This window comes from Triturus cristatus, chromosome 2_2, assembly GCF_964204655.1.
Source record: "Triturus cristatus chromosome 2_2, aTriCri1.1, whole genome shotgun sequence".
Lineage (NCBI taxonomy): Eukaryota > Metazoa > Chordata > Amphibia > Caudata > Salamandridae > Triturus > Triturus cristatus.
The window spans coordinates 203,409,473-203,424,190 of NC_140582.1; the positions used below are offsets into that span (position 1 = coordinate 203,409,473).

A 14,718-nucleotide genomic window follows, 5' to 3' on the forward strand; every position below is an offset into this window, starting at 1 on the left:
ACACACACGCACAACCACAACCACAACCACACACAACCACAACCACACACACACACACACACACACACAACCACACACACAACCACACACACAACCACACACACACCCACAACCACAACTGCACCCACACACAACCACACACACACCCACAACCGCACCCACACACCACACCCACAAACACCCACAACCACACAACCACACGCACAACCACAACTGCACATACAACCCCACACACACACAACCACACACACACAACCACACACACAACCACAACCACACACATAACCACCACACACACAACCACACATACAACCACACACACAATCACCCCCACACACACAACCACCCCCCCACACAACCACACCCACAACCACACACAATAACCACACAACCACACACGCAACCACATTCACACAACCACATCCACAACCACACACACACACAACCACACACACAACCACACCCACAACCACACACACAACCACACACACAACCACACACACAACCTCACCCACACAACCATATGCACAACCACACCCACATCCATACACACGCACAACCACAAACAACCACAACCACACACACACACACACACAACCACACACACAACCACACACACACCCACAACCACAACTGCACCCACACACAACCACACACACACCCACAACCACACCCACACACCACACCCACACACAACCACAACCACACAACCACACACACACCACACATACAACCACAACCGCACATACAACCTCACACACACACAACCACACACACACAACCACACACACAACCACATGCACACAACCACATGCACACAACCACACATCCACACACACAACCCCACACACACAACCATACACACAGCCACACCCATAACCACACCCACAACCACACAACCACACCCACACACAACCACACGCACAACCACACCCACCACACCCAACCACAACCACACATACAACCACACATAAAACCACACACACACCACACACAACCACACATCCACACAACCGTATCTGCACACACAACTGCACCCACAACCACACCCACACACACAACCACACAACCACACCCACACAACCACACACACAACCACAACCACACCCACCACCCCCAACCACATCCATACACAACCACAACCACACACACAACCACACACACAACCACACCCACACATACACACAACCACACCCACAACCACACACACAACCACACACACACACAACCACACACACAACCACACACAACCACAAAACCACACACACACAGCCACACACACAACCACACACACAACCACAACCACACATACAACCCCACACACAACCACACACATAACCACAAAAACCACACACACAACCACACATACAGCCACAAACACACAACCACACACACACACAACCACACACAACCACACACACACAACCACACACACACAACCACACATCCACACACACAACCACACCCGCACACACAACCGCACCCACACCCACACACACCACACCCACACAACCCCACACACACACAACCACACCCACACAGCACCACACCCACACACACAATCACACCCACAACCACACACACACACACACACAACCACACACAACCACATATCCACACACAACCGCATCCGCACACACAACCGCACCCACAACCACACCCACAACCACACCCATACAACCACAACCACACCCACCACACCCAACCACACCCACAACTACACACACAACCACACCCACAACCACACACACACAACCACACACACAGCGACACACACACCACACCCACACACACACACAACCACACCCACACACACAACCACACACACAACCACACCAAGCACTGGCATAGCCAATAGGTCTCGCCTTTGGGACCTTCTAAGTGTTTAGCCACGCAACAGTTGATGTGGTTGCACCAAGGATATTGTGCTGCATAACTAAATACTTAGAAGGTCCCCAAAGCGAGACCTATTGGCTATGCCAATGCTTGTTCTAAATTGGTTTGGGACTTTTCTTGTGCTGTGTTTTCACTGTACTACCGCTTGTGAGCTGCATAAATACTTTATGCATGGCCTCTAAGTTAAGCATTTTGTGCCAAACTACCTAGGTTAAGCATTGATTACTTTATTGACTTTTTGTGGTTCAATCTACAAGGTATTGTGAATCTTGCTTGACCAGGGCTTACACCCCAGTGAATCAACAACCCAATCTCTCATAGTATGTACTATTGTTTTGCAACGAAATTCAGTCGCAAAACAGTTTATATTTTACCAACATCTCATAGGAGGTAGTAACCTGTTTGCATACAGAAAATCCCTTTGTGAATGATCCATAAACATTTTCTTAGGAGCAGGTAGTGGTCTATGAGATCAGTGCGTACTTTTAACAATTGTTTTGATACACTTTTCTTTTTAAAAAAATACTAATTTTTCCTCTAAGGAAAAGGGATTTAACTTTTTTAATTGTTTTATTTAAAAAGCAATCCCAGACATGGTGTTCTTCTGATCTTAGCAGGCCACTATGCCTGATGGATGATATTCACAGTGATCACAATTTGCAATCTACTTCATAAATATAATGAGGTAGGTGAATTGCGATCCACTACGAATTGGGTTTTTAAGAACAGACCTATTAGTATATAGGTCAGTTTGCAAAAACTGAATGGATTTGGTAAAAGTAGGTACTCAATTTGCGACCACTTTTATGGACTACATTCTTAGTACATCTGGCCCTAAGACCCATGCAGCTTGACAACAAGCCATTATATCCCGCCAAATTAAACAGGGATGTTCAAGCAACGTCCCATTTCTTTAATACTTTTGAGGCCACATGGACCTGTGGGGAGGCACATGGTGAACAGTGACCTTGGGGCCATGTTGATGATTTTGGTGGAGCTCCAGCTATTTCCATTGAAAAGAGAGTATATTTTTCACCAATGCATCTTTGGAAAATGGGTAGAATCTCCTCTTCTCAATGCTTTAGACGTTACCCCACCATTGCCTGTCCCTAAGAGCTCAAGTATTCCACCCTGTCTCTTGGACGAGTAGAGAAAGACAAAAGTGTTTTATATGGACCAAGATAGGACTTCACAGAAAAAAATATTCAAATAGCAAAAAAAGAGAAAACCCCATGTTTATTCCAGAATAGACTCATGTCAACTAACTGACAGCATAGGTTATTGCAAACTGCAGAATTCCACACCTGTAGTTCTTAAACTATTGTCTGGGAACCACTGGGGGCCATGGCTGCTTATAAAATTATATATTAACAGATTAATGAAGTGTATGTGAATAAAAAAGCAACATGTAAAACTGAAGAATTTTAAATGTTCCTAAATAAGAAGAAATTTGAGGATAAAAATTAAGTTGGGGTCCATAGATTTATTTGCGGGATTAGTGCAAATGCAACAAACAGAATGAAGTATTGACAATCAGTGGCCCCATATGACTTTAGAAAAGCCCCAACCCTTCCCATTAAAATGATTATTTTTTATTGTTTTACATTTGTGTATTAAATAATATATTTAATAATTTGTGTATTTGTTTGTTGACTGCTTTCTTCTGATTTGTATGTATTGTTTTGGGGTTCAAATCATCGAAATTGCTTAAGACAGGGGTCCTCGACTTCTAGTAATGATTCATTTGGCATCTCCTGATTCTGATAGTGATTCATTGGGGGTCCCCAGATTCCAGTAAATGATTAAGTGGGGGGTCCACAGAAATCAAAAGGTTAAGAACCACTGTTCGACACATTACCAGAATCTCGGATTTGCACTTTATTGAGGTTAAGAAATGTGTGGAATTTACACAACTTTACTTGAAGGCAAAGTTTCCTGTAAAAGTATATTTTGTTAAGAAAAGTCTCATAACAGAGAATTTGCCAGGCTTTTCTCTCAAAAAAACATATTTTTTAATATTTTCTTATTCATGTTTTTTTAAATGTTATTTAAAAACCTTCTCAAAGAGCGTGAAAATTAAGTTTCCAAACTTCACACACTCAAATTATCCAAACACAGAACAAAAAAAGCTTTCTAAAAATTTGAGAAATCTCATATGCCAAATGTAAGCTCACTATACATACTTGTAGATGAACATAGCAAGGGAAGCTTTTTTTGTTTGTTCTATACACAATATCATACTTACCAATCATGAAATAAACAATGCAGGTGAAGATGATGCTTGGCAGAGTTCTCATGGGTATTAAATCAGCAAGTACTTTGGCAACAAAGTATGCAGAGAGCCGATAATACCCGCTGATGTACTCATGTCTAAATTCAAAACACAAAAATAAAAATGTTAATTTTTGATTTGATAAAAAAGTTTGGCTTTAACTGCATGCACTCTGTGACGTGTGAAGAAGAATGTGTTTGAGTGATGAGTATTAGTGTTTATGCTGATGAAGTCCATTATAAAATAAAGATACAGCCTAGGTTTACAGCCATTAAGGCCTTGGGCCTCAAAAATTCCTTCCAACAATATATTTTGCTAACTTAGGGTCTCAACTGGGTTGTGGCGAAGTGGGAGGAATGTCATAAACTAGTGGCACTCCAACCCCACCCAACCTGCAGTTCCCCAGTCCTATCTACAGTTGAGAACCAATTTGTTAATGTCAGTGGAGCCTCTGTGGGTGTTCGCCCAGGTAACCAGTGACCTGGTAGTCCATCTGCACAGGGTTGCTGGGCTGCATGGAGTCATACCTCCCTCTGAATTGAAATTGCACAATAAATATCAACGCAGGAACTGTTAACCTATGGCTGTCTGTTTTTATTTATTTCCATTTTTCTACAGTGCAACTTTACCACGCTCTACAGCCCTTCACACAAATGTTATGATAGCTATTTATTTACAATCAAATCAAAACAAGATTCTAAACAAGTGCCATAAGAGAAAACCAACTAAAAAAACAGGATCAGGAATACACTGAAGAAAATGGTTATAATCTGAGAATCTAGGAAAAGGTAGGAATACACAGGGAAAGGAAAATGGAGAAGAGAGAGTGGCCTCTCGTGGATATAATGAGAAGAAATGTTAAGAGTTATTGTGAGGAAAAGTAGAGAATGGGGGCAGGAGATGTGAACAACGATGCATGTATGTCTTCAAGCCTGGGTATTAATCGTATGGACATACTTTTAGGTCTTAAAGAGCTAATACATTGTACTCCAAATTAATGCATCTGCCTGTAGTGCTAAACGTTTTTCCAATCTAGCGTTTTAGTTGAAACAATTTGTTGACTTAAGTTGCCTCCTTCCACTGACCGTGATGTGCTCATTAAATAGTCAAATTCATCGACCATAGCTATTTAGTCTCACTGAATGGTGCTGTGCATGTGTACTACTTCAATTGCCTGTGTATTGGCATAGGTATAGGGCACATTTCACCCCTTTGCCATATACTAGTGACACAGTAAGAAAAATAAGTGTTATATTAGGTGGCACTATTATAGTCTTTGAATAGGTTATCACTGCTTCAGAGACTTTTAATTGTGTGCTGGACCAATCGGCGGCAATTTAACTTTATTGACAGCCCCCCATCATGAGGGACCCTCTGGATGAATATCCCTTTTCTCATGCCTCAAAAACCTGATCAGTGTACACTGGAAGTCCGGAACCTGGTATGAGTGAATTAGGTTTGGTTTAGGTGTTTTTCCGAAACACCCACACTACACTAATTTGCCCTACATTCCTCAAGACATCTCCGATCAGTGTACAAGCAAAAAACATGCTGAAATTCATACGTGTCCTTGGTTTTTAACTTGCAGGGATGCAACTTCCATTAAAGGCGACAGGCATTAAACTAATATGTTTTTAATTCCTTGAGGACTTGACACTCACACAATCACCTTAGGTTCCCGAACCCTTTTAGGGACTTCTTTGAGTGAGGGTTTCTTAATTGTGGGCCTCTGTTGAAGAATAAATACATTTGGGATTACATCTCCAGTATCCCACACCACAGATAGATCTCTCATTCCGTGAACCTTAAACAAGCACCATTGGTGAGAATCTCAGTACACAGTAGGAGTCCAACTGTTGCTCCTGTGAGGTGTCACTTCAACATCACAGTGGTTGTACCTTTAGCAACTTTTAGATTTTTTGTGTATGTCTGACTGCTTTTATTTCTGAGTCTAACATTGGTTAGTCCAAGAAGAAGCAGGTAAGAGGACTTTGTTTCCCATCACCCATCCGCACAAGAAGTGACATCATTGTGTTTGCCATCATCCATCTGCACAGGAATGGACATCACTACCAGATTTCTCCTTACTTCAGTTAACTACTCCAGGAGTTCCACCATCCAGGTGCCCCCAGCAAAGGGTGAACACAGATGCTGGTTTTGCCTGTTTGGGTCTGTTAGGGGCACGAACGGACTTGGGCCAGAAACCCTGTTTCACTGAAACCTACATAGGCTCACCCGGAAACCCATATTGCCAATCCCCACAATTACACTTACACCAAGATGACAGACACACACATTATTCTCAGAACACATACACACCCTCTCATATCACACAAACTACCATACACCTTCAAACTTCAGAACACAAATTTCAAATAATGCCCACTACCACTCTGCAGTACTCCATGCACCAGACATCACATACATCATTTGGTACAAGCTTCACGCCCTCTTCATTACAGAATCAATGGATCATCTCCACACCCCTAGACATTGCAGACATCCTTCTTTCCACAGCTTACTTCATCCATTATGTGGACTGAACACATAACAAGGGAGCAGGCCTCCCTGTCATCCATAAGTCCTCTTTTTTACAAAGCGACATGGCCAAAGAGGAGATAAAGGTGCTTATCTATGATCAATTAATACAACCCCTGGCAGATCATCCTGCCTGTTCTTCAACTGTCCTCTCTCTAGAATTATCTTAGAATCCCATTAGAACACTACAGAATCCCAACAGTGACAAACAGTATGAAAACACTACAACTTATGTCCTTTACCAGAAATAGAAACATATCAACATTACAGAAATATTCAGGCAACAAAAGTGACTTTACATATTAACAAGCATATGCAATTCAATCGGTCTCACCTTTGGGGCCTTATATGTATTTAGCTATGCAGCACACTAACCTGGGTGCTGAAACATCTACTGTTCTTTAACATGGAGGGAAAGTAAGCACCAAACTGCTTGACACTCCAGGTATGGGAACACATGGAGAGAAATATTGCCTTTCAGCGGCAAATGGTTTAGTCCTAAACTCTGTTTTTAATATAAAATCAGGGCCTTCATGGTCACGTCACTGAAAATACAAGATTTGAAAAAAATATTATTGCCTAAGGGTGCTTGTGGAAGACAATTTCTATGGACTGGAATCTAGAGAATGCTAAAGTGATTCTGGCATTTTACTGACCTCTGCTGTCGTTTTCTATCAAGAAAGTTAAATAGAGGCAGTTGCCAGAAAAATAAAAAAAAGAAAGTTCTTAAGCAGAAAGCAATTCTGGTATTTTACTGACGTCTACTGGTTGTTTTTTATCAAGACAGCTAAATAGAGCCAGTTGAACACGTAGAAAGCAATTCTGGTATTTTACTGACCTCTACTAGTCGTTTTCTATCAAGACAGTTAAATAGAGGCAGTTGAACAGAAATAAAAGTCCCTAAGCGGAAGCAGACAAGTCCTAGGGCTGATCTCCAGATCCCAAAAAGTACATACACATATAAGTATATACTAAAGTATATACATGAGGTCTTGAATGCTCAACCTAAAAATGGATTAGAAACATTCATCTTTACAGCATCATATGGGAAACAAAGTGCATTATGTTTTTTTTTTAATTTTGAACTTATTTAAAAAACTGCATTGTGCTTTGTTGTTCATTTTTAACTCATTTACAAATACAATGTGTGATTACTATTATACGAGTTCTTACTGGCTTACTGGTGCAATACACATTTTAACGCCAACTTGCCTTTCACTCACCATGTGGTTCTCAGAAACTTTAGAAGTCTCTTTGCACCTCCGCGCATCATATTCTAAATCACTGCACACCAACACTTTTCTCATATTCCACCACTTTCCATCTGGAAGACATACGTTACCTCTTGCTCGGCACACCCTCATGAGATGTGACCATTTTGACATGCCTTTTCTCTAGTTAACAAGTCTCACTCGAACCCAATCACCTCCCTTCACACTCTTACACAACCTACAATTTTATATGGTGTCTTTGCGCATAGTATGCTTGATAATCTTTAACTTTTTCTCTCACATCGCATTTGTCAAATTTAGGATGTGTTGTCTTCTGAATCCAAGATGGGACAACCGTCGAGCACGGCACCCAACCTTTTAGAAGAAAAAAAATAGGCTCACCAGTAACCAAATGTGGAGTAGTACGAAAACTCCACAACATTTTGTACCCCTCTCCTTCAAACTAGGCCGGCAACCACGGCCAGTTGAAAACTCTCTCCTTCTACCCTCTTAAAGCGCTCCATCAAACCATTTTCACTGGGATGATAATCTGCAGTTCTATGATGTTTGATGCCCTTTTTTTTTTAGGAAAGCTGTGAATTCCCTTGACAACAGCTGTGGACCATTGTCTGTCACAATTTCACCAGGGTAACCTTCTTGTTTAAACACTTTTTTGCACACTAAAAGACTTGAAAGTCCTTCACTACTCTCAAAAAAGCTAACTACGGCCATTTGGAAAAGTAGTCAATCATTACAATTCCATGTTCACTATCATCATCACCCAAACAACCATAAGGGCCCCTTACATCCATTACTACTTTTTCCCACGGCCTCCGGCGAAACTCTACTGGTTCAATGGGTGTAATTCTGCAAGTGATAGAGCCAATTGGCAGTTCATGGAGTTGCTCTCCCTGCATCTTTTGCGGAAAACAAATCAATTAACGGTTTGTGATCAGTTCGGAACATAAAATATGTCCCGCGAACAAAGATTTTGAAATGATGAACACTCCAACATGCTAACGCCTCCTTCACAACCATACAATATGTACCCTTTGTACATGAGGCAAAAGCCACCCCTCTCTCACAACCATTTCTCAACTGCATCAATGCTGCACCAAGTCTATGTTCACGGGGATCAGCAACAATGATTATCTTATCTTACAGATCGAAAGGTTTCAAAGCAACTGCTTTACTGATTTAGATTGTCAAACGCTCTTTGACACATATCCGTCCACTGATATTCCACTCCCCTCTTCATCAAAATGCTCAATTCTTGCAGTTTCTCTGCAAAACTTTCCACAAATTTGGAGTACTGTGCAAGACCTATAAAATACCGTACTTGATCTTTATTCACTGGTGGAGGTGCCTTTTCTACAGTTTCCACCAATTTCATCTTCGGTCTTACTCCTTCATTCGACAACATGTGCCCCATATATTCTGTTTCTCTCACCTTAAACTTACACTTCTTCAAACTAATCATCAAACCTGAATCCTCCAACTTCCTCAGCACCTTCTCCAACACTGAGTTATATTGATCTTTATTGGCACCCCAAATTTAGACATCATCCTGGAAGCATAGGACATTGGTTACACCACTCAGGATTCCCTGTTTAATTCTTTGAAATGCTGCTGATGCTGAGGCTAGACCAAACAGCATATGGATGAACTGAAACGCCCCTTCAGGAGTTACAAAAGATGTCAAATGTTTCGACTGAGGCTGCAAACAAACTTGGTGGTATGCACTTGACTAATATAGTGGGGTAAAATACTTGGCGCTCTTCACACTCATCAGCATTTCATCAATTCAGGGTAAAGGATGTCAACCCAAATACTGTTGTTGAGGTCTCGGAGATCCACACCCATCCACAGCTTGCCATTAGGTATGTGAACCAACACAATGGGACTGAGCCATTCCGAAGATTCAATGGGCTCAATCCCCCATACTTCACACAATCGCTTCAGCTTTTCTCTCAACTGTTCATGCAACACTACAGGCATGGTACGAACCTTGTGTACCTTTGGCATCGCTCCCTTTTTCAACACAAGGCGGTGCTCAAATTTATAGAACAGCCCAACTTTTCAGGAAACACCCTGGGAAATTATGAGCACCACTTGCTGACCACTTCATCTTCCATACGCAGTACCTGGTCTGAGTGATCTGGGTCAAGTAAACTTCCCAACTCATGTTGCTCTTTGCATCCCAACAATATTCTCCCAATTTCAACTACATACACCTTCCCAACAGCTGTTATGCCTCAATATTCCAAAGTAGTCTTGAAATACCCCACTGCAGGTAATTTTTCCCTGCAGTATTCCATCGGTTTCACATTTGTGAGAACCAATACAAAGTCCCCCTAATGTTTCCAAGTCACACTGTCCACAAAGGTAAAAGGTGAACATGAATCTGCCACATATCATATTATCTTAACTCCTGTTTACTTTCAGCACACACCTCGGAGGATGATAAATGTTTTTCTCACTATCCATGTTGCCTTTGTACACGTTTACATCACAAACTACTATTACTTCCACATCGTTGTTGGATTCGGAATCAGATGTCTCCTCTTTTTGGCTTCCTAGCACATTCCCACTTTGTTTTTCACTGCCCCAGCCTACATCCTGTATACCCATGAAATATGACCTAAACTTAAACCACACAGCCTTTGTAGTTGGGCATGCATTTGATTCTGTCATGTGTCTCACACTGCAGCACCTGTAACAATTTTTCTTTCTTACATCTACCTGTACTCCCGGTGCTACATTCTTCGTACTAAATATGAACTTATTAGTGACCACACAAGTCTCATTATGTTCCTCCTTCAGCCCCACTTTACTCCTTTTCAATTCCTTTGCATAATGAAATGTGTTTTCCATGTGTCGTGCTATCCTAATTAACTTTTCTAAAGATGGATCTTTTAATCCCAACAATTTCTCCTGTATATTTACGTTCTTCTTGCAGATACTTAAACTTACATGTAATGGCCAGTGTTCTCCACACCACTACATATTGTCTATCCTGGTAATTGAGCACGTCAAAAGAACTTGTGTCTCTCCATCACACACTTACTTCCCAAACTTTTCCTCTAACACTTTCATTGAACTTAAGTATTCATCTGCCAATGGTTCATCAGCGTCTGATCCTGCTTCACCCTCCTCTTCCCCTCTAGACATGGGTAAGGTTTTCAATACCTTCTGACCCTCTACCCCCAAACAATGCTTTAACAAGGCTAATTTCCTTTTTGCCACTTACACATCCCCTCCAATAGCCTTGAGATAAGTTTAAAAGGCTTCCTTCCAATCCTCCCACATCATAACGGGCAAACCCGGTTCCTGTAGAAACATGGGAGGAGCAGAACTATTTTGGGTCGCTATAACTATGCAAGTTGTACAACACAAAGTAAAACAATTAAAGTAGTCACTGCCGTCTATAGAGTCATCGTTCATAACAACAAACTTAAATGAATAAAGTAGTCACTGTTGACCAACTGCTTTTTTTTTCTTCCTTAAAAACTAAAACCGGTCACTAATCCTGACGTCACCATAAGGTTCCACTATGGGGCTCTAGTCTTATTTTCTGCTGCTTATTTTAAAGTCCTGTTTCTACTTTGATGTTTGCATTGACTGGAAACACATCCCCCTTTTCCTGTCTGAGCTGCGCACTTATCAGAATCACTCGGCACAAGAGGTACAAGTACGCTGCACAGATGTCTCTCACAGCTCACAAGATGTAAGGGCTATTCTCTTTTCTTCTTTATTCATGCCATATGATGCCTTGCCCTCGACTGTGTGGCTGCAAAGTATCCAATCTAACAACCTAAGCGCGTTGCAGCTTACAGGCATGCCTCGTGGTGCAGCGCCCGCACAGCTGCACTACTCACTGCACCAGTAACGTCACGTGGCCTATTTTAATCATGCATCGTATTCTCAACAAATTCTTTTAATTTGGGCAAATGATTAGCTCGACTGGCACCCAGTTCGCAGCCAACACTTCTCAGCTCACCGGCACACAGCTCACAGTCAACACCGTGCAGTTTGTGTGAACAGGATTCTTTCCTCTGCCCTCCACTCCTCCATTCCACTCCAGCAACCGTTACAGCCTACAGTAACTCAAAGGGGTTGCAGACAGTTCTCTTAACAACACGTATCCCATCCTCATTACCACTTTTGCATAACCACATGGCCAAAGAGGAGATATAGGTGTTTATTTAGGATCCATACATACGATCCCTGGAAGATCGTCCTGTCTATTCTTCAAACGCCCTCTCTCTAGAATTCCATTACATCACTACAGAATCCCCACAGTGACAAACAAAGAAAAACACTACAACACTCTTGGTCCTGCAGCCTAGGCAAATGACACTCAACCACTTAGAGCTACTGACATACCACTTGTGACTCTCTACAGGTCAGACCACCTCCTTCCATTCATATACAGGCCTCCGGGGCAGAACGAGGACTTCACTGATGAATTTTTAAAATCTCTCTGCCACCTCACCCATCCAAAACACCCATAACTTCTCTAGGGTGACTTCAACCTCCCAGGCAGCTCAAGCTAAAAATAACACAAGAGACACCCTACTCAACATCATCAACACAATCAACGTGATACAGCACATCCTCTTGCCGAGATACTCCAAAGGTCACATCCTCAGCCTCGTCATTTCAACATCACCAACAATCCAATGCAAACCATCCATACTCTAAGACTCAACAGACCACCCTCCCATCCCTATCTCGCTGCTCAGCATCCTGCCAACAAAAAAAGTCACCCCAGACGAGAAGACCAAACCTTCATATATGTAGGGTGTTAACAGATTATAGTTACATATAAATCATGTGTTGGTGGTGGTATGCTCATTCTATTAATTCTGGAGTTCTCAGGTGATTTTACCATGTGAAAAATGCTGACCCACTTCTGGGAATTGGATCAGCTTGAGAGAAATCAGTTTTCTCTAATGAATTTCTTATAGAAATTATGAAAGTTGCTCCAAATGCTAAAAATAAAAAAATTTCCCAGCCATGTTAGAATAACTTCTGACATACTGAGTAAAACTTCTTCCACCACAAGATCAAGACGCTCTACGACTACTTCGACAACCAAGACCACGGCACCGCCCAACAACCCCCCCCCCTCCCCCCCTCCCCCCGCCCCCAGTGATGCCACCCAGCATCCACTCCGGAGCACAGCACATCTTCCACAGGGCCGCCATTGCACCCGAACTACAACAAAATATCAACTGCTCCCTCGAGACAGCCACATTCCCCGACAAATGGAAATGCGCCGAAGTCAAACCCCTCCTCAAGAAGCCCTCAGAAGACCCGACAGATCTCAAGAACTTCAGGCCCATCTCACTTCTCCCCTTCACCACCAAAGTCATTGAGAAAGTCGTCAACACTCAGCTAGCGCACTTCATAGAAGCCAACAACATCCTTCACACCTCTCAATCCTGATTCAGCAGCAACCACAGCACCGAGACCGTTCTCATAGCCACAACCGTCGACATCCGCGCCCTCCTTGACCAAGGTCACACAGTAGCCTTCATCCTTCTAGACCTCTCAGCTGCCTGCAACACTGTCTCCCACCGCACACTAGCTGGCCAGACTCCACGACGCCGGAATCCAGGGAATGGCCTTAGACTGGATTCGATCATTCCTCTCAGGCAGAATACAAAGAATAAGACTCCCGCCCTTCCTCCCTGAATCTACAGAGATCAGATGCAGAGTACCCCAAGGATCCTCCCTCAGCCCCATGATCTTCATCATCTACATGGCCTCCCTCACAACCATCGTCAGAAAACACGGACTCAACATTATTTCATACGCCAACGACACCCAGCTAATCCTCTCCCTAACCAAGGAACCCAACATCACCAGGCACAGCTTCCAAAAAGGGAAGAAGGACGTTGCAACCTGGATAAGCAGCAGCTGCCTGAAGCTCAACTCGGAGAAAACAGAAGTCCACATCCTCTGCTCCACCCTTTCCACAAGGGACAACACCTGGAAGTCCCCCGCCTTCGTAAATCTACCCAGCCCTACAGACCACGCTCGCAACCTCGGCATCATACTCGACTCTTAACTCACCATGAACTGCCAGAACAACGCCACGTCCTCCACTTGTTTCAAAACCCTTTGCATACTTTGCAAGACCTTCAAATGGATCCCCCCCGACGCCAGGAAGACTGTCACCCACGCGCTCATCACCAGAAGACTCGATGAAGAAAATGCCCACTACGCTCAAATCAACAAAAAACTCCTCTGCAAACTCCAGACCATCCAGAAAGCCACAGCCAGACTCATCCTCGACATCCCATGACATGACCACATCACCCAACACCTACGCAACCTCCACTGGCCCCAGTCAACACCAAAAATAACCTTCAAACTGCTCACACATGCCCTTAAAGGCCTCCATAACACCACACCCCAATACCTCAATGAACGAGTCTCCTTCCACGCCCCCAAGAGAAACCTTTGCTCTGCCGACCTAGCCCTAGCCACGGTCCCCCACATTCACAGGGCCCGAGTGGGTGGCAGATCCTTCTCCTGCATCGCAGCCAAGACCTGGAATGAACTCCCCCTCTGTATCAGACAAAGCCCGAAACTGCACCAATTTAGGAAGGACATTAAGACCTGGCTCTTTGAATGACCTACGTAGCTGCTCATACCCTCCCCTCTCCGCCTTGAGACCCACACAGGTGAGTAGCGCGCTTCAAAAATCGATTGATTGAACTTGCACTTCCAACAGCAGCACCAGCCAGCCAGTTGATTTCCCAGTGTTCTACTGTAGCACCCCAACATGTT

At 43.2% G+C, this 14,718-nt stretch overlaps 1 protein-coding gene across 2 annotated transcripts in view; it reads right to left on the reverse strand.

Moving 5' to 3' along the window:
• The window catches only part of LOC146862017 (broad substrate specificity ATP-binding cassette transporter ABCG2-like), a 319,514-nt gene that overhangs the window by 55,976 nt on the left and 248,820 nt on the right, over positions 1 to 14,718 (reverse strand). For both annotated transcript variants that reach the window (XM_085641178.1, XM_085641179.1), the window contains exon 12: positions 4,142 to 4,266. In XM_085641178.1, the coding sequence (XP_085497304.1) occupies positions 4,142 to 4,266 (125 nt within the window). The remainder of the gene's footprint in view (positions 1 to 4,141; positions 4,267 to 14,718) is intronic.